We start from the raw sequence: 25,739 nt of genomic DNA, 5'->3' as shown, positions 1-25,739 counted from the left end.
CCTATTGCGCGGTATGCCCCGAGACGCCAACCGAGCGAAGAAGAAGCGAATTGATTTACTGCTCGTCAAATTAATGGCAACTTATAATCAGGAAATTAAACGTGGCCATCGCAGCCTACCAGTTCGACCACGACGGACACTCGAGATATCGCTAACAGAGTTTAATCGTGAGTCATTACCAGACCGATCGTTATTTCGGTTTCCTTCATTTACATATTTGTCTTCTCGCGTTTTCCACCTTTTTTACTCGCTCCCGACGATTTCTCCACGGAACAATTACGAATGGAAAAAGAAGAAGTTCCTATACGCGTTAGCATGTCACGTTACGCTGCATAAAGATGTCGAATAAGAATCTTCCCTACCACGTTGGCCCTTTCAATTACGGGCTATTAGGGCACGTAAGGACCTTTAATCCCCGGCGGGTACACGATTTTTTACTTCGGCTTTTCGCCGTAAAAGGATAAAAGCAACCCCTGGATCCCGCCATTAGTCACGACTCGGCCCAATGCAGCCTGCGCGTCGTGGATATATTTTTATGACACGCGTGTGGAAACCTGTTCCATTGCCAACTACTACGACGACGTTATATTTTTCGCCCCTCTTTCTCTCTACGTCAAACTCTTCCACTGCTTCTACAACCCGCGACCACTGTCTTCTTCTTATCGTGGTTCCTATCCTAACTCGTCCAGAAGTCTGCGCTTCTCTCCATCAGAGAAAGAATCTGTATGTTATTAACGTTTGAAGACTAAATCTTTGTTCGGCTCTGGTCGTTGGACCGTGATAGCTACGTTTCCGTAATGTCGTTTTATTTCTTAGTAACCTGTTAAAACAGGTGTTCTCGATTACTTGGAAGAGCAACTGATTGCTATCTCCTTCGGACAAATTAATTTTTCAACATTGTCACTTGCTAACGTTACAAGCTTCGATAATCCACGAGACAGACTCCAGATCCGAGATTATTACGATAATAAATATATTTCGACGCTAAATCCTTCGACGATAACCAAGTTCCATAAAGCCATAAACCATCGAACGATCGCCCTCGAACGCTTTAAATACTGCAGTCTGGGCACGGACAGCCCTATTGAGACATCAATCGTGTTCGTCATTGAGTCATCAACCACGCTTCGACACGTACGAGCTATAGGTACTTGGCTGGGGTCGCATCAAAAAAATCGGCGATTGTTGGACGAGACCGTCGAAGGTAGTACGAGCATTGTTCACGGTGCTACATGGTCGATAACTATAGGAAGAAATTTATGGAAGTGAAATTCCTCTTCCCGGCCACGATTACGTCGTAAGCAAGCCGCATCGCATCGTAAGGCGTTGAACACGGTTCGTTCTGTCGCTCGGACATCTGCCGGTATAACGTGCATTAATGCTGCGCCATTACTGAAGTGTTTAACCACGAACTCGCCTCCTGAGTAAACAGCCACTCGGTCACGAAACGATAGTCTACTTCAGTGTCACGAAGCGGAGAAACGTTTCTCCTCGAAACCATTCAGCAACGTCGCCGTTCTCGTATTTGCGTTCGAGGTATGCCCATCCTTCGCATTCCATCCAAATAATTTGTACCTTTTAAATCCATCAACGAGAACATCCATCGGCGCGACGGTTCGAGCGGCGCCTCGTTTTCTCATTCGCTTCCTATTTTGTTAAATCGGTTTCGATTCTTGTAAAGAGACGAATGATCGAGCGATACGAGCGATACGACGGAATTCGAACATGGATGTTCGTGGAACGACACGTACCGGTGAGAATATTTCAAATGAGAAATCTTGTCAGAGATTCCTAGTGGCGAAGAAGACAAACTGGTCTTGCTATTCTTGGAAATGATTCATTAGTGGTCCCACTTCGATTTTAACGTTAAATCGTGTTCGACGGTTATCCAACAAGTAATCTAATACTAGTGTTCTCGTATTGCGAGTGAAATTGGATTTTAAGCAATTACGCTACTGTCCATAAGCGGTACATTACCAATTTGGTATACGTATCTCAACTTGAAAGATCGGGGAGGTTTCTTCGATAGGACTTAGGACATAGGCACGATTTATTGCGAGTACACGACGAAAGGAGCGAAACGAGATCGTCAGGTAGGCCGTGAGTTAAGTGTCTCACACGCGTGTAAGCAGTATTCGGTATCTGTAACAGATCAGATACAAATGGAAGCTGCGACCACGGTGTTAAGTGAGCCGAAGTAAGCGTGGTAGTTGCCACCGTGGTAGGTAGAACGTGGTTGGCGTGGCCGACGGGCATTTCAGGTGGGGAAACCAAAGGATTGGTAGGAGGCACGAAGAAGGTTCGGACGAAATCGGTGCCGATCGGTAGTAGCAGGACCGACAACAGGTACGGTCGCACCCGCAGCAGGTTAAAGGTGGTTACAGACGGTTACAGTCCCGTGCCGCGTCACCCTTCCTCGACTATGCTGCAGAGTCATGGCATGACATCGCGATCGGCTTCAGCGGTGAACAACGGGAACCTGAGAACCTGACTGCTTGATCCGAATGCGAAGTATGTAAATATTGATATAGTTCAGATGATGCTTGAATAATGCTACTTGTAATCCTGACAGGAGAGAAGTCGTTTTGTATAAATACATTGTAAACATACGTAGAAGGATAGAAAAGAAATACGATTTCGAAGAAATAATACTCGATAATAAAAATTCACTCATATTGTCAATTGGATAATACGTTGCGAAGAGTCAATCGAATCGACGATTATACGAGCGAGTAGCTACTCGGAAACTCGAGGAGTGAACTCCGGGAATTCAGACTCGGAAATTGATTAAGCAACGTCGAGCAATGCACGGTGGGTGCACCGTAATCGTGGAAGGAGCAAGTAAGCACGCGTGGAACGTGAAAGGATCGTGTGTTAGCGGCGCGTTTATGCGCACGTAGAAGGGAACAAGAATCAAGAGAGGACCTCTGACAAGTCAGATCTTAATTACATGCGACCATCGGCAGGTTCTCTGTGACTTTTGCGAGCGTTCGCAATTACTGCCACGATAATAACACAGTCATTTAACAAGCTGTATATGCGTATACCTGCACGTGAGCGCAGATCGTGCGTGTAAAGACAATCGTGCCGTAATTGGACGCATCCACGTTGTATCGTTCCCGTAGCTATTCATAATTGATGCACGCGCGAAAGGTATTCGCGCCGTCTTCGCATCTACCGTCCTTCTGCTGCACGCTGATATTTCAATTAAAACGCAATGTCCAGATGTAAGCACGCGGCGTATCTAGGTTATCGAAGACCGGACATTAACCCTGCAATTAGCATAGACGATTGTAGAGGATGTAAAAACCGATTTCCTGACGCGGAACCGAACAGCCATTTCAAAAGGACTGAAAAACAGTAATAAATTATCGCTGATCATCGTGTACGTTTCGATGCCACCAATTATCATATATTTGCATATCGAGTCATTTCATTGCCGTTTTAATCGTTCCAGCCAGATCATTTTTCTAAGAACGCGAGAACGAACGTGTGATTTCGCTTCTGCGCTCGGACGAATCCTTTAAAGAACCTTCTGACTCTTGACACCCTTCAGATACACGCGCGTGTCTTTTTGTCCATTAACGAAAGCTAGGACATTTCGAACAACGTTCGTACCTCAGTTCCACCATAAGTAAGTTCGAAGGAACGTCCGCTAAAAGTAAAGCACAAGAGGATAGGATAAAAACAAACCGAAGGATTGGCAGACCGATTAAAAAACGAACAGAGCTCGCCGTGATAAATTCCGCGAACAGACTCGCTACTTTCTACCGATTCCTGGTGGCGTTCCTCTCACCTTGTCTGCCGGTTAATTGCAGCCCCTCATTTACATAGAGACACCATCCGCGCGGATATCGGTGTTTCAGTTATCGTGGCGGGACAGTCGGTGATACATTTTATAGAATTCATAATAGCCGCGTCGTTAACGGTAACAAACAGAAACGTAGCGACTACTAACGAGTAGATAAATGGCCGGCAATGCGTATAGTTTAAAAACCGAACCGACGAACGGGAGAATTATACGAAAGTTCTGCCTGCTCGAAAGATTTATGTCCAGTTAAATATACACGTGGCGCGGAATTTCGAACGATTTTTCTGCCGCGGTGAATAAACAAGCGGCCGGGAGGATACGCCGGCCGGGATCGGCTCGACGTAGATATATCTGTTAATTGCAAAACGAGCAATTCCGTTGGGATATCTCGGTTATCGTGGCGATTATGTTGTCGCCGAGCCGCCGCGACGAACTCGGACGAGATCGCGCGCGATAAACGCACGATAATCGCCACTGAAAATTTTTAAGACCGATTTTCTGCCGGAGCTGGTCCGCATTTAACGACTTCTTCGACGAATTAAAGAAACGCTCGGGTGTCGCGTTATCTTTATGCTTCTTTCTCGCGCAAGCAACTCCTCTTTTAAAAATCTCTGCTCCAAAGGATACCGTTCTCCTCGCGATCATAATTAATTGGAAACAATAAGACCGCGACAACGACCTAAATTCCGATTCGAAGCGGCTACACTGACTAACCGGCGTTTCGTTTGATCATCCACCCGCTATACGCGTACGGTTCGACCGACAACCGCCGGTGTTTTACTCGGAATAATCGCGTCTTGTTTGTTGCCTTTTCATGACCGGGCCTATTTACCATTGTACCTCGGGAAAGGTAGCCAATAAAAGTCGAACAGCCAACCCTGAGAGACGAAGATAAGTGGATAATTAATTAGTCAAGCGGACATATTACGGGATTTTTCCGACCGACTCAATCAACCGTGTACATCACGCTAATTGTGAGTCGACATAAGGCAACCAAGTAACGAGCTGTCTAATATCGAAATGTACCAATCCTGAAAGCTAACGCACGATGCACCAAACAAGTTAATGGTAGCCGAACATGGACCGTGTAATACAACGATCGTACGGGTTTTGCTATCGCTTATAGGCGGAAGCTGACAAGAGTTGAAGCGTCTTCGATAGACGCGAACCCTTTGGGTGTAAGACCGGTCGATAATTAGCGAACGTTCGTATAGCTGGCTTCTTTCGAACGAGCCAATACGCACGATTACTCTAATTACTTTTATTAAAAACATACAATCGGTCCACTTGACAACGTCATACACGACTGGACGAGTATACGAGCACCATGTATCAGTGCACTGTTCGGGCAGTAACGATCGTAGTAATATTCATGAACTGGTCGGCACTGTCCGTAACACCAAGGACGCCTCAATTTTCTCGTACGCGATGCAGAAATTTATATCTTGCGCGCGTAAAATTTGCGTGGGTATTGTAAATCGTCACATTTTACACGATTATTAGTTTGCCTGTTTGCATTCTAATTGCAGAATGTAAATTGCGTGCACCGTCAGAAAGTTGTACAATAAAATAGTGGTGAGACTATGCTATGTATTCCAAAATCTTTCGAAATTTTTTAAAAATCTAAAACAGTGAATTAATTATACAACATCTAATAATTAAAAAGCAAAAAATATCGGTTGTGCCCATTCGAGCCTAACACACCGATGGTAATGGTTTTAAGTACTTTTCGGGCGATCGATATTCGATTACTACATCCAGCCAAGTTTAATAGCGGACGGGAAATTCCGTATGGTGTATCGAACGACACCCTTGATGCATCCGGTAATGGGACATGAAATTCCATTTCATCCATATCGAAGCTTTCACGCTAAAGACAGGTATCCTCGAACATTGGATCGCACGCGACAGATGCGTCGCCCCTCGTAACTTTCCATGGGGGATTAGAAGCAACAAAACGAATTCCACGGTGGTTTAACGCGACAATATAATTGTATTTCCTCCGAGGCGCTGCTCGAACGCGCCGCCAAAGCAGTCGCTCGTTCTCCACGCTATCTTCATTCCGCTTCCACCCTTCCAGCCCTTCTAATCACTTTCGCTTAAAGCGACCGTATCGAATGGCGTACCGCAAAAACTTCTCTCCTATCAATTATATGTAAACCGCGGGCGTAACCCGTTCGTGAAACGAAGCGTATCAAACGCGCGAACGCGATTCCACGGCACGGTCAAGATTACAAGAATCATTCCGTAAAAGAAGAGAAAGAGCAGAAGGATGAAGTAGGAAGAAGTAGAAAAGCGTAATGTTCCACGTTTTGTGCAATTTGCCCCCGGCGGTGCTTTTACGTGGCTTCGATGCGTATTTAAAGCCTCGATTACGCACGCAATCACGCCTTTATAGTTATGTGGAAGCGTGTAATAACGCACGACGCGATACATAATCAAAGAGGCGCGCACTCTTCGGTAAAAGTGGTTAAAAGTTGCTGCCGATCCGCACAATGCTTGTATAACCTGTAATAGCCAGGCTGGCGCCGACATCGGTTCTTCGTCCGTAGTAGACCTCCATGGGGCATTTATGGCGTGCTGCACGATCGCATCGTGATACCCATTGCGATACCCATTGCGATGCTCGTACGAATACCACGGAATTTATCATGACGCGTCGGACCGCTCGCGATTCGCCAGAGACTCTACAACCTACAGACGCGATAAGCTTAACTAGACCCCCCTGGCTGACGTACGACGAAAGGGCAGCGTATTCCAACGCAGCTCCTTATTTATCACAATTTGCGCTGCGTCGGAGGAGCGGTTCGCGGTGACCTTTTCCATACGCGCCACCCATCACCAATGTATCAGTGATACTTTATTATAGCACCCACTTACGATGTGAGTCGAACGTAGCCGAAGGAAATGCTCGTTGGTCCGACAAGTTCGCGATTTTCATTTTGTAATCAAACGTGTACGTTGATGACCAAGGAAGCGAGATTCAAGAAGAGAAGTTACAGCGCAGAGTTGCTACGAGAAAAATATTATATCGCGTGCTTGATTGCGATCCTTCATTTTAATTGGAAAATTAATAAGTAAGAATTACCGTTACTAGAATATAATATGATAGTACGGCGGTGAGCATATAAAATAAAATATAAAGAATACAGGCGTATGGCGAACATGAATATGTACCGAGTCGTACATGGCGTTGTAAGGAGCTAAAAGAAGAATGTAGGATAATATATTATTTTTGGAGTCGATTACTTTACGCTCAAACATGTAAATTAGCCACGCGTTTCTCTCGATATAATGTGTCCTGTTTTCTCATCGTACAAGCGAAAATCTGAATAAACATGAAGCGAAAGAGTATAATGATATAATAATCGAACCAAATAGCAAACGACGAAGGTCGCAAAGTAATTACGAGCAGATAATGCGAATAATATTAGAAGCACCTGCGACAAGATTAAAAACGCGGTTGTGTTATTAGAGTATTAACTTTAACGTTGCCATATATCGCGTGGAACGCGCGAGCTTGCATTCTTATCGCGTTGCTTTCACTTTGCGCCTGCAATTAACAGTTTTGTTTGTTTTCGCACCGAGGTGATCAACTCGACAAAGAACAGATTTATCGTATTCCCTTTTGATGAAAGATTTGCGTTAAAGTGTAAATATAATCGAGCGTGCACGGTACGTACGCACGTGGAACGTGGCATTTCGAGCATTCCGCGGACAAATAAAGCCTTCAACTTTCAATGAATTTATAATGTCGTGAAGAGTGATCGCGCAGAGTGTGCGTGCACGCACGTTTTTGATCTGCGCGAGTGAAATTTGCGAACAAGGTGCTGGGGAAGAGGTTATGTAGATGAGATAAGTTAACTACAGGTCCGTAGCTGTAAGACAGGACATGAATAATACGGTCATCGACCCATAATTGTGTTGCATTTTCTGGTCAAGCAAGATCGTTGAAATCCTACCTCCTGCGTCCCAGATTCCGCCATAATCGAAGAGAAAACGAAGCAAAAATTTTCTACGACATCGATAAACGACACCGCACGCCATGGCGTTGCCGAGAACGTCCCAGAATACTTTATCATTCTTTTCGCTTCGCGCTATCGTTACGAAACGTTACACCTTCGTTTTCAGGCGATGCATGCAATTTCGAGATTAAGCGATAAAACTGAACGGAATCTTTGCGCGAAAGCTTTAATAGAAAAGCGATTTCTAAAAATCTTTCCACCGTAAACCTGCAGTCGTTGTTCGACTTGTCGGAGTACATCATCGGTAGAAATTCTATACGCTGCTGTTAATCTTGCTTAAGGATCGCGAGTAGAATGGGACATAAGTTAGCCAGTTGATTTACAGTTAATTATGGTTAACAAGCAGTTTAGTCTGTTATTAAGCTCGCGTTTAAAGGCCAAAATCCCAAGACGTATAAATTACTCTTCCAGGGAAGCGAACGGAATGGGATGGGTGCGTAGGGCGTTGAATAGCGCACAGCCACCCCCCTCTGAGAACTCTAATCGCTCGACATATTTCCAAATTAAGGGCCAGCGAACGGGTCGCAGGGTCGTTCATGCTGTGATTTTAAATGGCGAATCTACCGGCGACTGTTTGTTTCGAGATTTGTTACGGCCTCCCTCAAGAAGGCCCTCACACTCTGCTCCAAGCTGGCAGCCTGAAGGGAGGTATTGGCATGCTGGAATTCTGGACAGGCATCGAAGTTGATCGATCCGGCCCCTTCGACGCCTCGTTGAGGTCGAAGGTCCGAGCTTAATGACAGTCGTAACAAATGGACGGTAATGTCATAATCGAATGCCGCTGAACACCGGCAATTTCGTCGCCCGATCTGACTGATGGAAGAGCCTCGATCCCGGCTGGATATACACACACTGACTCGCCCTTTTGTCCAAGGCGAAAAGAATGGAGCAATTACACGAAGCGTCGTATAATCGATCATAAAATCACCATTTTCACAGACGGATTATCCATTTGCATAATCCGTAATCGTATTACGCTGTTTGTCAGATAGCATTAGGAAAGCCGGTCAGGCGGAAGCTCGACTCGGGATCGATTCGGAATATCGAAATTGACAGGAAGTTCCGATCATCGATCTAAATACGACAGAGCCTCGTAGTCGTACAGGAGGATCTAGCGAGCACGAAACGTCAGAACAGAAAGGATCTAACCGATGGACGCACAAGTACAAACGATCTATCGATAAAGATCGACGGGTGCATAGAGCATACGTTGCGGCAGCCAAGTGCCATTAGTATGATCTATATCTGTGCTTCTGCCGGCTACCGATCCCACAGATCTTATCTGGCAATGGCTACCTCTCGCTCCTTTTCGTATCTTTCCACTGGACAAGAGAAAAGAGAGTGGCCCCGAGGATGTTCTCCCCGTTATAGTTTCTGGGCCTTACTTACATATAGATTGCCTCTCATTTCTTACACCCGAAATATTGCCAATCGTAAGAGACGTGCGCGCACCGTCGCGAGCCTCAAAATTGCATTTGCATACGGGGCAGATTGTCCCGTTCCACGTGTAAAGGACCTCGCTCGTCCTTGGTGGCTGCTCGCGTCCTTTGTCCCCACTCTTCGCGTGTATCATCTCGGAGAAATGAGTCGTCGAAAAGCGCGTCATTATCGGCCGACCAGTGGAGAACGAAGAAAAAGAACTGCCGCGCGAATGAAACGAACCTCGAAAACGAACATTTGGCAAAGATGGTTTCATCGAATTTTAACGGCGATGCTCCCTTCCTCGCCATCGTTCCGTTGGCTAACCACGCGCTCGCGCGATAATTATTCAAAAATTCGTGGCGAACACGAATCCCTTATCCCCCCGTTCGCTTATCTCGAAAGTTTCAGCCTTCGAGCGTTAAACGACCGCCTTACGTGTCCTATTAGAACGATAAGGCTAAAAGCGATCCTGTTTCTCGTTTAAAGTGTCCGCCGTTAACATATTCCTTCGCGGTTTTTGTGCTCGCTTCTCTCGTGATAAATTCTCCACTTCCTCTCTCCCTCTCTCCGTATCTTTCGTCTTTCGCCACCGTGTATTCACAGTGGTCGATGTTGAAATTCATCATTCGATTTGGATAACGAGATCACCGTCGCCGACTAGTTTTCCATTATTCCATCTACAAAGAGCACAAATAAAAGGAGGGATGTCACAGAGCTTAAGTATCCCCGCGCGTTATCGTCGTTAATCAATACGTTCGAACAGCTCTGAAAGGAGGCTACTTGAAAATAAATCGGACAGACATATTGGTAAACACGTATTCAAAGGAAGAGAGGAATGAGAAAAAGATGAAAAAACAACGAAGGAGAAACGCATGGCTGCTCGTGATTCACTTCGGTTCGGTCAACTGGTTTCGTCTGATCTCTTCATGAAAGGGAGGTGGGTCCTCTTGTCGATGGTTTTCGGCGATATCGTTGGCCACCGTGAATGTCGGATTCATCGATAACTTCGTTGCGGACTATTTGTAATCTGTATATTCACCTGTCGATCCATCAATCCGCCGGAGAATCAAGATACCGCGCGTTCCATTTCTCGCCAACGCTGCTAACACTACGTAAACTCGTAGCCCACGTATGCACTCCATCCGTACTCGATTGGAAATCGAATGACAGTTAGATTGATAGCAATATTATCGGGACGTCTTCTATCAGGCTGAATCGATGACACTACGAATTATTGTCTCGTATAATGCAGCAAATTTAATAGGAGTAATAGGTTATATGGAGAACAATTTACGCGATAGGATTCGTTAAAATTTGTAGAGAAAAAGCATCAATTAGATTTTTTGTACGTGAAATACAATTTTTTTTTTTTGACGATATCAAGTTAATTGTCTTAATGATCTATGACGTACTTAGAATTTTTCGAAGAATTTTAAGCTACGTGTCGCACGAACCGATCGATAGGTGATCAGAACCAGGAAATGGTATGAGATTCCTAGTATTAGATACCGCGATAGAGAGAATTGAATTTGATTATGGCTGTTTGTTGGACCGTATAATTATGTCTGTCAAAATATCAGCCTCCGAGTGCCTTTTGTCGGAACACGATCCTAGATATTTGCGTTGCAGCGTAGAAAAGGGTGTCAAGGAAAATAAAAACATCTTCCTTGATCCTTCGTAGCATCCCGTGAAACGTTCAATTAATTTCCAACGGTACGCCCATGAATTTCGTGATCGAACGTCGCCTCGATGTCACGGTCGTCCATCGCAGCCATGAAAGAATTTAGGAACAAACACAAAAAGGATCTAATACGAAATCTGTCCTCGCATATTTTTACGGCCGTCCATTACATCCACGTGCTTATTTTCGTTTCTATTCACCTTCGACCGCCCGTCCTTCTCCACCCACTCCTACTTTTGCTGCGCCTCCCTTCTTCTGTCCAGTATAATAATTAATGACCGCTCCTACGAAGAAGGCGCCGCCACCCAGGCTCGATTCTTCTCGACCGCAGAAAATAATTACAAATTTGAGAACGACTATTATTAATTCACAGTTCAAACACCTAATAGAAGAATAATCGCGAAACACACGAAATATCTAAGGAGCATTAAAATGTATACGTTACTCAGCCACGAAGATCGAATAAATATTTAAAGAGGAACTGTTCACCGATACGCTGGCATTGCAGCTAGCCTCCTCGGCGAATAATTCCTATTGGACACAGATTACGTCCGATAGCGTTAAATCGTACGAACTGTACGTATGTCGAAATCTGTATCGTCGTAGCCTAACGTTCAATGTTTATCCTATATGGAGATAACTAAATAAAGTCATCCCCGATAACAAGCGTTATCCCGAATAAGTTAAAAATGGGCAGCTGAGGAATGCAAGACAGCAGGCAATTAGTGGACGAGGAAATGAAAAAAGGGTACGTTTCGATACAAGCGGGGCCCAGACCGAGGGGAAGGGCCTTGAGACTCGAAAATCGATTCACCAAACAAATGACTCAGTTACGCGCTACACATTCCAACAGCCGTTGATCTCTCGGTTTTCTTTTCAACGTTGCTGCTTGTTCGAGTCCGAGGCTCCGCCATTTTAATGACCCTCCTGGCACACAAACTCGAGGACGCGAACGGAGTCGGGCAAACAGCCGGAGACGGGAAAATAAAGGGTCGAGGCGGAGACGAAAGGAGACCGTGAACGTGGCAAAAGAAAGGTCTGTTATTATACCGGCGTGGACACAGAAAATTGCCGGACGATCAAAAGGGAAAAAGAAGTGAAAAAGAGAAACGGGAAAAGAGCGAGCAGCAGACGGAGCCAAAACCACCACGTGAAAAGGCGTGGTGGGGTGTGGTTAAATTTGTCGGGGGTTGGTTTGGCTTAGATTTATATTTCATAAATCACTACAAGCCCTCTTCTTACGTGGCCAATGTTCGAGACAAGAATATCTTGACTATTAGGTTCTTAATGAGTCGTAAGCAAGTACTTACTGCTAAAGATAGGTGTCCATTTGAGAGTAAAACTATCGCGAATTGCTCTCGAGAGAATACCACTTGTTAGCGGACAGTGCGTTGACAGTGATTATTTGATCAGATTATGACACGGATAGTCGCTTTCAAAGGAGTGTCCACTAGCGAGGTATTCTCTCGAGAGGAATTCGCGATAGTTTTACTCTTAAATGGACACCTACCTTAATCCATATTCTATAATCTTTATGTCGAGTGCGTTTACTTTATCGCACAAGATAGACGTAATCTATATGTCTACTCGGTAACACCAGCTTTGCATACATTATATTGCGTGTAAGAAAGATATCGCAGTGATAATAAGGAATGAAACTTTCTAATGAAACTGCAGCTTTCGGAGCAACATTAAACGTAGTAAAATATCGAAGTAATTACGCAAGACGCGTACACCACTCGTTTCTTACTCCAGTCTGTATAACTTGGCGTTTCTAAATTTCTATTCGTAATCTTTCTGCATTACATAACGGGACATTCCAACTCCAAAATCGTAGGTCTCGCCAAATATTTTCTCACGTTCACAGGAACTTGTTGAAATCCTCCGCATACCTGGCACGCCACGTAACAACGTACCACGTGATAATTCGAACAATGCTCGTTCGCGAACTATAGAAACAATGTCCCCGTGCTATCGCAATAGCGTTTCGCCTCAAGAGGAAATTGAGCATGTCCGAGGAATCGGGCGCAAATGCAGGATCCACGGGGTTCGTTCGTATGTCAACACGCGGCTATAAGTCGCGACAACCGGTATCGGTAGAGGGGTCTTCGACAGAGGAAACGTTTAGCCGGAGTAAAAGGACCGCCGATTAGCTTATCTGGAGATATAGGCAAAGCTGATTGGTAAGGGCCGCTTATCAGCGAGCCACTTAATCGTCTCGCGCGGTCGGTTCGACTGATCCTGCCGAGTTGTGAATCCGATTAGGTATACGTTTTATATCTCATTCGGGATTCGAAAGGCACGCACGAGTCGTGGCGGTTCCGACTCCGAATCGAGCTCGGAGCTCGGGTTACCTTTAAGGAGCAAGCTTTTAATTTGAATCTGTAACGTGTACCGGCGCTTCCACCGACCTTATATGGAAATGATTTATCAGTGGCGTAAGTAGGATTCTTTTATTCGCCGCGAGATCTCCTCCCCCATCAGATAACTAAACATCGTCAAACGACTCGGGTTTCCCATTCCCATGATCGCCGCATTTCGCGTTGCATCAGATTTCATCGGACCACAGAGTTTCGTTGACCGTCGTTTGATCGAAAAATTTATAATAATTCGTGGAAACACGGGCGTATTTGAGGATCGATAAATCCTTCGAAGCGGACCATCATTATCTTCGATCTCCGATTGAGAAACGTAATATTTCCATAAGAAAAGGGGAGGGCGGAGAATTTTGAATTTCAAGTTGGTTAAATCAAGATTACGCCGCTGCCTATTGTAGGTATATAGAGAATCTTGGCGAAGCAAATGGACCTTTGCGGCCTGGATTCGCCTTTCCGTTGTTCGCAGTTTTCAGACGACAAAGAGAAAGGCTATGGAAACGTCACATCTTGATTGTACGAGATGAAAACCGCCGCTTTTTTATATTCCAGCGAGAGGAATTTTAATTTTCTCGAGAAAACAAAAACTGGTTCTTCCAGCTATAGGAACCGCCGAAAGAGACAAGACCGAAAGAGGAAGAGAGAGAATCGGACGGCGAGGGAGAGAGTTGGGTGCATCCACGGCATTCCACCCACTCGAAGTTCGGCCGAGGAAGAGTCTCGAACGCGTCTATGACATTCCACCCACTGTTTGGTTTGTTCCCGGTGAAAAAAAAGAAAGAAACGACACGTGTCAAAGGCAAACACGAAGTAGAAGGTCGAGGAAGTGTTTTGTTAAGAACGGTTTTCGTGAGTTGTCGATGATCGATCGATCCGTAGCACCGCGATGATTTCTAGTCACGTTCTATAATTTGTATAATAAATGTAAAATATGCTGGCTCGACTCCACCCTGATACCCGTTGAAAAACTTAACGAGTACCGGTAAACGAATAAATTTTCGACGCGAGGACTTGATTTATTATTATTCAACAAAATCCGTAGATGTCTGGCGCGGTTGTGCCGCGTGCGTAACTCTCTTTTCACGCATAATTCGACGGTCCATCCCCGGCTCTTTGCTCCGCATAATGAACGTGTAATTACGAAATAATTACGATGTTGCAAAAGGAACGGCGAGTCATGTTCCGAGGTAAACATCGACCAAAAACAACCTCTGACTGCCGCGGTTCTTTTTTCGCCGTTTTATCTTCATCAAACGTTTTCGTCGGCAATGTGCTCCAAGGGTTCTCCGGCCGGAGTCTCCAACCGTTCTCGTGTCTCCACGAGTGGCTAACACGGTGAGCAAGACTGTGCGGCTTGTCGCGGCGTGATGAATCGCCAATTACCATACGACCCGTCACTCACGCCTTTCTTTTTCCATCCCCCTTTCGAACGCTTCCCACCCAGCGCCTTTACGCGGCAACCTTGGTGACGCCAATCATGCTCGACTACGCTCTACACGGTATAATATCTTCGTCTATTCTTAGAAAAATATACGATAGCCGCCAGCGACGATTCATCATGCGGTAATCACGCGCGAACTTCCAACCATACGACCGGTGTATTTCCTTTAGCGTAGTTATTGCCTCGTGAAATTCGCTGCAATCTTTCGGACAACGAATTCTGCTGTTTACATTCATCGGGACAATCGGTACCCAATTAGACGAACTCGTGCCGACAGAATCTACTTATCTAACCGAGAATTCCCAAGTATGTTTGGGCGAGAAATTGTGAAAAGAATCAGCGAGCTATTATTCTTAATAAGCGTAAGGAAAACTGTAGTATTCGAGAAATTGCACCTGATAGTTGCACGATACCGTGAGAAAGTATCACGACGGTTCACAATAATGTAACACTGTATGTAATAGTATCGCGATTATTAACGAATTCAAGCCACGTATCTCTCGACGGTTTCCATCACGTGTCGTAATGGAGGGGTTCAGTGGTGTCCGAAGCGATAGTCGATTATCGTATTTGTCATTAATTGGTGCTAGTCACGTACGATGGTCCAAATACTGGACGGAATACGGTAGAGGGAGCAATTTGAAGGGGACCCGCGGAATTCTTCGGTTGGTATTCGTTTTATCCCGTTTCGCCCTTGCCCGTTTTTTTCCTGGTCCCTCGACAGGCGAGACGAGCGGTGCCTCGGTATACGCGGCTCATACGCGCACGGGGACCTGTAATTGAAAGCTGTTACGCTTGGTATTTTATGGCTTTGTCCTCGAGGCATGCAAAACTCGATTCTTAAGGTCCTCCGACGCGGACGGGGCCGTCTTAAGTAACGGGGCACGAAAATACGCGCCTCCTAATTAAATCCGACTAAATTCATCAAAATCGTCGTTAAAGCCGCCGTTGGCCACCACCCTCGGGCGGTAGCCAAAGCATCGTTGCATCCTTAACGATCCTTGCCGCGAAAACGAGATTCCGATCTGTCTAATTGCCGCTCCGCGGTGTCCGAAACCTGCAGCGAGAATTCCGATCGGAATCGTGCCACGATAGGAAGGTCGTTCGGCCTCGAGCTCGTAAATAACGACGGATCGTTCTTGCCGATCGACCACGGCCAACGAAAAGACTCTGGATCCGTGAGCAACAACAACGGCAAACGTTCAATCGTAACTCACGACGTATTTTTCCGTGACCGCCTACTTCTCGGCGCGAATCGCTTCCAACGGGAATTAAATTGCCTCCCGGACAAGGGCCACACGCTTCAACGGAATTATGGCAGGGAAACTGCTCGCGGTGAATCGCTTCGATAATTAGATCGCGTCCAATAATATCTCGTGACGGCGAAACGAGGAAGATAAAGAGACAGGAATTCTAATAGAACTAGATAATGGGCTGACGATATCCACGGAGAAGAGGTTCGAGAACTGTTCAAGCAATCGATGTCGAGCGAGAGGCACGAATTCTTCCTCTCGTTGAATCGTGCGGCACGAGCTTGTGCTCGAGGTGAGACAATAATATCGATAATAACGGCAATAATAATAATAATAATAATAACAATAACAATAATAATAATAATAATAATAGCAGTAATATTTTTATGTGCAACCGAAGAGGCAACGAGCGAGTGGGTGAGGTTACGACTCTTTGACCTTTGGAAACCTGGTTAAGGAATCACCAGGCTCCGATGCACGTAATCGCCGATCTTAGAACGAAGGGATCGGTAGCCTGTGCTGGTTGGAAGGTGACTGGAAAAACGAAAAAAGTCTTTCGTGTCACGATGAGCCAGCGACGCCGTACTCCGTGAAAGATAAAGGGTCGCTTGAAATAAAACACGAGCCGCTCTGGCAGCTCGAAGCTGAAGAATAAAGCGGCGAACCAAGAAGAACGTCCGAGCCGAGAAAAAGAATAGGTAGTAGCGAGAGAGCGCCGGCAAGCTTGGTTACGTTGAGAGACTAATTGACGCGGGGCTCGGGAAAAGAAGAGGAATCCGTGTTGGTGCAACCCCGCTAAATACCGTGACACGCGCGCAAATTAATAGGTGGTCTCTGTATACCGAAGAGAAACGAGTAAATTGAAATTTCTACGGTGTTATGATACGTCGAGTTAAACCAAACCAGTAATTCGACTAAATCTTGTTTGTATAATACATATGAATTATAATAATTGCTGAAATCAAGACATACGCACACCGCTTTGCGACGATTAATTTTCTCAACTCTCATAACTGAAAAATTTATTTTAAAATACCGTGCCAACGTGAAGGGAGTTCCCTCAACTTCGTTAACGTGCGCGAATCACAGGAAGTAACAAATTAAGCTACGATGATTCTACGAAGCTTTATAAGGAGCCTACACGAAGCTTATCGTAGAAACGCACACGTAACGCTCACAGGAGTGTCTCAAGAGCTTTTTTTTCACTGGGAGACTGGCGCCTGAACGTTTCAGAGAGAAACGTGTGAACAGCTGCCCGTGAGAAAGTCTAGGAATATCTACGGCGTCAAGTGAAATCTTTTAATTAGGACCAATTCGAGGGTGGAGGATCGCCATGCGCGCTTGAATAAATGAGTTACCCTTCGTCCTTCTGGAGTCCAGGCAAATTGGAAGAGATTGGGTCCATGGCCTAAGGCAATTCGTTGATCCTGACGCTGGGCTCGCCTCTTCACGGGCCATACAGCAGGAAACGATGCGTATCTTTTCTATTTATGGCGTCGTATTGAACCCGGTGTCGAAATGAAACTCCTTCGAAAAAAGGAAACGCCAGTGCGACTCATTTTTCACAGCCGTAAATAACATTAACTACCGACAGCGCCGAATGTGGCTCACGGAAATTCAATTTCAGATTTATTGTTCCTGCGATTCGGAATCGACTACGATATCACGGAGCTCGGACAAGAAATTCTTTCTTCGGACCTGTTTGTTCTTCAACGGTGCCTCGGATGGTCGAGGTACCATCGTTAAAAGCTTTTATCGCTCGGTTAGGTGAAGGGAGGACGGTGACACCGGCGTATCCGGAAGCGCGTGGCCTCGCCGTTCTTTTTATTCCCGCGACGACGGAAAACGAGAATCGTCGCCCGCCTAAACTAGCGCGCGCGGCTGTGAAAATAATCGTGAAAACGCACGAGTTGAAGAAGGGCGACGGAACGGCTAGTGTAACGGAGTTAAACGTAATAAGTAACGATTTCTTTGACTAAACAAGGAGCACGGAACACGAAGAGAACCACGAGAGAAAGAAAAGGGATATCTTCCACGTAGGATTCTTATGCAAATGAGTTGTATAAAGACGTCCGTTCGGACATCTTTAAATAGTGTTCCTCGAACGAAATTACCCTAATTTTGTCCCGATACGAGCGCCTGCTTCTCCTCTTTTTCAATTTCGTAGGAACGCGGCAACCGTCCCGTATTAAGTTACCCGAATGGACAAGCTGGCCAAACGGAGCGAGGCCGCGACTAATTTTTCAGCGGCTCGCCTTACAAAGCGTGCATAATACGCGCCCTCGGTGCACACTCGTGGCTCTGGCAATCAACCGCCTACCTCAGCCACGAGCAACACGAACGAATACTGGTAAATCGTACTGAGCAACGACCCAACGACTAATCCCTTGGAATCAGCCTCTGTACACACTCTCTTCTCTCTATATCTTCGCAGCGGACGCGCAGTGACAGATGCATTAAACCGCGCATTACACGTTGCAATCTGCTTAAGAAATTATTAGAGAAATTTGAAACGATCATTCGGATCTAATAACGTTGTTATAGCCGCGTTGCTTTCACACGTCAACACATACGTTAATCAACGATATATTTTTCCATTGCGAAAATCACACATATTATTCATAAACCTTCCAATTACCGTGCCCGTTTGATAACCACTTATTACGCGTGATTCTTCAGCTATTGTAAAACGAGCTGTGCATTTCGCGAGAGATTTGGTCATCGTTAAATTGGTAAACGTACATTGTAGATATATTTGAATCGAAATATAGACTATAACATTTTGCAACTTTCGGTTCGAAAGCGTAACAAGTTATTAATACGATATTTTTCTTTGCCCAAGTATATCAATATCCCGAATACAATTGCTACCAAATACTTGTTTAGATTTGGCAATTCTTTCACAGCGAAGAATACAAAAAATCACTTAGCGACTGAACAAATTTCGCAAGGCGGAATGCGTAAAAATATGTGCGATAAAGTGATAAGGAATATAGTGACTCGCTGTATAGAAACGATCTTCAATATTACCCGAAATAGAAGAACGTTTTAAAAATTTCTATCGATAGAAAATAATAATATGCATTATACACGAAAGAGAGCCTCTGCTCTGCAGTGTCTCGATCAGAAATCCACTGGAGTAAATACAAATCACAATATTTATACCTGGAAAGATAGCCGGCTATTTCTTGCCGGTGAAAGTAATACATTTATTCCCCGTCACGGCTGATTGTTCGATTATCGGATTAGCAACGGATCCCGATTTTTATGTTCCAGCACGGCGGTCTTTGATCTCGAACGCGTACGAACGTGTACCACCGAACGACAAATGACACGCGCCATTAAAAGCCGCTGTTATAAATTGCAATTACCGATCTACGCGGATCGTGCAATGCCATCGCTTCAATACGCTTTCCCTCGTCGTTGCGCCTGTCAAAAGAAATTGAACCGCGTGCACGCATCTTTGTAGCCTCTAACCATCGGCCGGATTATCGAGAGATTCAAACGGTCGATCGGTATTAAAATTTATCGATCGCGTTAAAGGTAATTCAACGGAGAACCGTGTCACGAGGATGGACATTTAAGCTGCATGAAACTTAAGTCCCGCTTGAATTACAGGGGAAATGATACGCCTAGAATATCTCGCTATATGTATAGTGATATTTTCGATCGAACAACCATTAGCGCGATTGAAATTCTAACGTCGTGTCCAATCGACGCGACATACATATATATACATATATATTTGCAACAATATCAAAGCTGTACGGGTTATCGCATAATTAGCTGTTTCACGTGTGAAACTCGGTTACCCATTTCGTATCAGCCAGAAACTATATATCATAATCTACAACGCAGCAATTTCATGGTGCGTTTGCGAGGTAACAGCTTGACGGAACGTGGCCACGGGAGCAGACACACTCGATCAACTCATCTCGCTTCTGTCCGTGTCCCTTCGTTCAGCCAGATATCGATCGAGGAAATCATCATCAGCGGCATGCCGGCCATTTTATACACATGGCGGCGCGTGGGCGCCAAGATAATTACCGTTTTGAAATCGTATACGTATGGAGATTGATAGAGTTGCGGCGTCTTAACAATAGTCACAAACCCGATCGACGATTCATTATCGACTTTCTTTTCAATCGTAGAAACGGTACATGAGAAGGACAGATACAAAACCATTGTTCCTTTATACTCCCCTATATAAGGTATAAGGATGACTATGCAGGAAACTATGGTTGCGTATAGGTGTGATCGGCCTAATATTCTTCATGCGGTAGCTGCAGGGATCCGAACGTTTCTAAGATTTAAACGAATATTATCCAGATGAATTAACGCGTTCTTCTCCTCTTCTTTAAATCTAATTAAAATTACTTCGTGACTTTGTAACGAACGGTGAATAACATATTATCGAATTAATGGAAATCCGAAGAGTACTATTGGTTTGCCTGTATGCTAAAGTAAAATCGTACGTGTAACGACGGGCGTTTCTCCGAAGCAAAATTCTACAGCTTTCACGACAAATTTCCCGCGTTCCGAAACACGCGAAGGTATTCCTCGCTTTCTAATAAGCAATCACCTCGGACCTAATCAGTCTTATTTATCATACTCTTTCCACACGTCGCATTTATCAATCTATATACGCACAGCATTTTCACGCACCTTCCCAAACGAACCTCGCTGTTCTGTTGATAATGACTTCTCGCAGCAACAACACGCACACACACGTTTCCTTGCTCTAAATTTCAAGCGAACCGTGCAACACCTCGACTTTCTACAACCACCACACAGTTGTCGATACATCGTACAACGTGAAAAACACTCGATCGCCGATAGAATAATAAATTATTTCACGGTTGGGTTTCCTAGGCGCATAGAAAACGCGCGTTCCGATTCGCGTAACGAGGACGTTGCGTGTCCCTGGCGTATATTTCAGTCGAATCCAGGCACAGTGCCATTCCACGACGCAGCGTGGAAAATATCCGCGGCGTGGGAGAAGCAGCAACCCTGACGACCGATACGGGAAAGAGTCGGATGAAAAATCCTCGAAATCGGGCACACCTGGGCCGCGCGTTATATAGGTAGGGCGTGTCGATGTTGCTACAGCTTGGCAAAATGCGTAGGCTGTCCGCGTATTATGCTGATCCCCCGAGTGACTCGGTATACACCGAGGTCTGAACTCGCGCGCGAGGCTTGAATTGACTTTCAGGGCTGGCGCGCGCGCGCGTCCGCGTCCACGCAGAAATACCGTGGCCTGTCGCATTGAAAACGCGCGTCAAGTGACGCGGCCATACGTGCTCGCGTACATAGGTACGTGGGCGACCGCTATAGAGCACCGAGAGGACCAGGTGTCGCAGGTAGCCAGCGGTTGCCATTTTCCGCGCGAGAGCCTGCCGCGAAAAATCGACGACAACGCGGGTTCCCACGGTTCGAATCGGTTCGGGGAATGTGGACGCGCGAATGTGCGAACACCGCGTCAAAACCCACGACTGGATTTTTCTCATTCGAAGCGTGTGTTTGGTGAAATGTGGTTTTATCATTTTGTTTTATTGGATCATACTGGCTAAAAGATATAACACTCCTTCGCTCGCAGACACTAAAAGCCTGATATACTTGTAAGGCAGAACTTGTCAGTCGAAGAAATAAAGGTTGCTCTTTCCGACTATATCGTAAAAGTTTGAATGGTATCCACTGAATGTAAGAATGATGTAGAAAGGGAAATATACGTCGATGATATTTCTTCCAAGAGAAGATGAAGATAACGTAAAGAGAAACAGGAAACGATAGGAGCAATATTGTAACTGCAATGATAGATAAGACGAACTTCGGAGAACTTTGCGAATGTAGAAATGGATAGAAATCGTCGTTCGGTTAAAACGAGACGATTCTAAGTACTGAAACGTACCGAGATCGCGGAACAAGTATCTTTTTCTTAATCTGCAAATATTAATAATCATCGATAACGACCTAATTTTCCAGCACTTTCTCAATTATCCGAGCGTACTTCCCGAGAACCACTAATTAAACGTTACTTAAATTTATCTTCCCAGAAGGTATTACTCCTTATATGTCACCGGAGAGTCACAGGCTTTATTACAAGTCACACCGTGTCAGAAATGCAACGACGTTATGATTAGCAAAGGCGCCAGATTGACGCGGCCAGCGAGAAAAACGATAGAGTTCGGAGGAGAAAAACGCGCAGAAAGGAGCAGCCGTATTAATCAATCCTGTCCGCTCCTCAACATTCCGTACGAGAGTGGCGATTTTCCTAGCGGCTCGAACCCTTTCATTATTTCGACCGAACGCTTCCGTATCGGTTGATTGGCGTTTGGCGCGAACTAAGCCTCCAACCAATTTGAATTTTAGCCGGCGGCACGTTCTCGAGAAAAGCTCCTAATTACACACGACGCCTTTCGGAGAAATATCGGCGACATTTTACAACGACTACTATATGGACGTGCGATCGACTTGCAAATGACGTGGAAAAGGAGACGAACCGAGAGAGAACAGTGATATCGTTGTCGGTAGGCGGTATTGTAAGTTATCGAGACCGAACGATTATCTCTAACACCTAGGGCCCGCCGGAACGACGACCACTTTTATTCGTCAAAATCCCTAGGATACCATCGTCGTTGACATCGTCGAGTCTTTCGCTTGTAAGCCGATCTTCGAAAAAGAATAAAACCACGGGCGCTCCGTCGGCTCCGCATTTAACCCCTTCTTATTAAATAAATCATTCGTCCCTTTACGCCGCCCAGCCAATATCTCAGAGTCTCATCTTATAACTCCTACATTAATTTCTCTAATAGTCTTGGACACCGCTTTGTCTTCCAAGGTGCGACACACGAAACCGGCATTACCTCTCCTATCGATAAACTTTAAACACAGTCACGATCGTCGTAAATTATCGACAAAAACGATCGTACCCGTAACGGTTTAATAATAGAACGGAGCATTATTTTTGTGTGATTCGACAACTAGTCTCGAGATACCGTCTGGTAGACCTTGAACGCAACGATACCTACTTGTCGCTCGACGATGCACACATTGTGTTAGCGCGGTTGCCCTACGCTTGCTGAACAATCTCAAACAAGACAGCGAACAAGAATAAACGTTGGCCGGATACAAATCCTCAGGAACGCGAAAACGTCGTACGAACGGTACCGTTGCTACCTTAAAGGCTGAAGTCACGAGCCGCAAACACATTTTTCGTAAGAATTAAAGGAGTCGTAAAATTACTTCTTTCGAATATGCTTTGCCGTTATTTAAATAGACGTGTACTTTTACGTATATACTTATGCGCATACCTCACGCGTGTTTTCCGTCCCAGCCGCGTCGTCGCGACTTATTCAATTGTCAAGAAGTGGAACTGCGCGCAATGCGTCGTCTTTCGAAAGTGTGAAATAGATACAACACTCACCTTTGACAGCGGCGTTGAGTCTGTCCAAATTCGCGAGAGTAAGAGGCACCGGACCAAAGTGCATCACTATCTTGTCCACGTGTCGAAGATCGCCGATTTCAGGATCGCGACGAGCCATGAAGATTCCCGTGTAACTGCGACGTATGTATTGGTCGCATGTATCATTCAGCATGAGATCGAGGGTGGCGTTTAGTACACCCTTGATCGCTCTCTTAACGCGCACGTGCAACTGGCCGTTCCTCAGATCCTTGATTTTCCCCGTGAAGATGTAGTCCGCCTGACGAACCTTCCTCATAAAGGTGGTGTCGTTTCTGATCGCCGCCGTTAAGTTCGCTCGACAGTCGAGAAGTTCCCTGGTGGACGAGACGACCAGAGGTACCATGATGCTGGCCCATATTACCAGAAAACCGATTTTCAAGTTGACATCCATTTTCTTACACCGTCGTTTCACACCTTTCTGGCTATCACTTCATCACTCTGCAACATACGTTCACGCGATCTTTCGTCAATGTAGTAGATTGTTCGTAATTATTCACACACCATCGCACTCTTTAAATTCATGCTTCAATTAGCGGTGGCTCGATCGATTATTTCGGTCGATCCGCGTTAAAATCCTGCCTTGTCCGCATAACGTAATCGGTATCGAGTATCTACGAACGAAAATGATGGATGACGCTCGGAAAGTCCCTGTAATACCTGGAAACTGATATCCCGAAACAGTCGCGAGACAAACGACCACCACGACTATGTCGATCGAAAAAGGATTTCTCTGCTTCGATCCTGATCTCGGTTTGATTAGTTCCCGGTTGTCGATCGAAGCATCGTTCCTCGAGAGATACCTGGCCACTCGAGCTGAGTCCTCTAAATGGAAACGAGTCCGATCTTACGAAGCGTGTGATCTTGAGCAACAGGTTGGCGCCGTGTGTCGACCCACGCTCACCGATTTCCAATCCGCGTGACTCGTTTCCCGTTCTACCAAGTGGCAAGTGCGAAACTCCGCGAGATTCGATCGCGTGATCGATAAACTGTCGATTCGGCAGCTCGCTCCCTCGTAGTCACCACGTTTTATCACCTGCTCGATGGGACTAGGAGCCGATTCCACGCGATATTGTTACGGAATGTACGATCTTCGACAATTTTACCCGTCCTACTGGAACATCGAGCGCGAACGAACGCGCAATAACCTGCACTTTATGTCCACCGATTCGCGATTCCTCTGTTCGTGCGGCTTGATCTCTATAAGATTCAATACGTTCGACTCGATAATAGACGACAGCCAGATTATTCAAATAGGAGGCTCGGAAAAAACGATTTCGCGCGAAAGTCCGCGAAAACGATCGATCGACTTTCACTTAAATCATACTTCCTCGCCGTCGATTCTGATTTGTTCGATCATCCTTGAAAGAAGAAGGAAAGAATCGATAAACCCACTCCGTTACACTCGCGACACACTAGAAACCGCACTGAGGTTTCCAAAACGTTCGGTAGTTCACTAGACGACGACTGTCACTGATCACTGACGAAATGAACATTATAATGCGCGAGTCGTACGATCCGTTTGTTCGTAAATGATTGATGAACGTGATCGAATCGAGTATCGGGCAAATCGTCGAATCGTCGACGTATGATCGAACGACGTCGAAAGTGCTGTCGAAACGTAGAACGAGAAAAAAAGAAAAAGCAATCGACGCTACCGACTTGGTTCGAGTCGATTATTGGACAATCGTAGATGTTCGGCTGACAGATGCAACGAGCCGTAGACACGAGATTAAGCGCTACCAAAAACACTGTCAACGCGAAGTTAGCGGCGCGCTCGACATTCGTGCTACCTCGGCGACTATCCGCGATCCTGCGCGAGAGTGAGAGAGCAGTGGTTGAGGTGGTGGTTGGTCGCGTGGAGGCACGCGCTGGACTGAGGAGGGCTAAGTGTGGATGCTGCAACTACAACGTGTAGGCGTAAGTCGCCTTAGACCAAGGGACCAAGAGGGAGAGAGAGATGACCGGCTCGGTGTGTGCACACGTCGCTCGCACACACGTATATCAAACAGATACACGCTCCCGCCTCTTTCGGTGCACACTCGTGTATTCGTGCGAGCTCACGAGGAAAACGGAGGGGAGTGAACAAGAGAGAGAGACAGAGATGAGAGAAATCTTACCAAGACGAGTACGCTTCCTCCGTGTCTACCACGTGAGCATCCAAAGATGCGTACTATATGTGGTTGCTATTGACACACTTATACCTACACCGATGCAGGATTTTCTCGTACGTGCACCGCACACGAAATGCACGAAGGAAGATCGATGCACG

At 45.7% G+C, this 25,739-nt stretch overlaps 1 protein-coding gene across 4 annotated transcripts in view; it reads right to left on the bottom strand.

Annotated features, from left to right (window-relative positions):
- Nucleotides 1-25,325, bottom strand: part of LOC126870824 (agrin-like) — a 384,318-nt gene extending 358,993 nt beyond the window's left edge. For all 4 annotated transcript variants that reach the window (XM_050628849.1, XM_050628850.1, XM_050628851.1 and 1 more), the window contains exon 1: nucleotides 23,432-25,325. In XM_050628849.1, the coding sequence (XP_050484806.1) occupies nucleotides 23,432-23,861 (430 nt within the window). In that variant the 5' untranslated portion in view covers nucleotides 23,862-25,325. The remainder of the gene's footprint in view (nucleotides 1-23,431) is intronic.
- Between the last annotated feature and the right edge of the window lie 414 nt (nucleotides 25,326-25,739).

Source organism: Bombus huntii, chromosome 11, assembly GCF_024542735.1.
Source record: "Bombus huntii isolate Logan2020A chromosome 11, iyBomHunt1.1, whole genome shotgun sequence".
NCBI classification, from domain to species: Eukaryota; Metazoa; Arthropoda; class Insecta; order Hymenoptera; family Apidae; genus Bombus; species Bombus huntii.
This window is presented reverse-complemented; position numbering and strand designations above follow the sequence as displayed.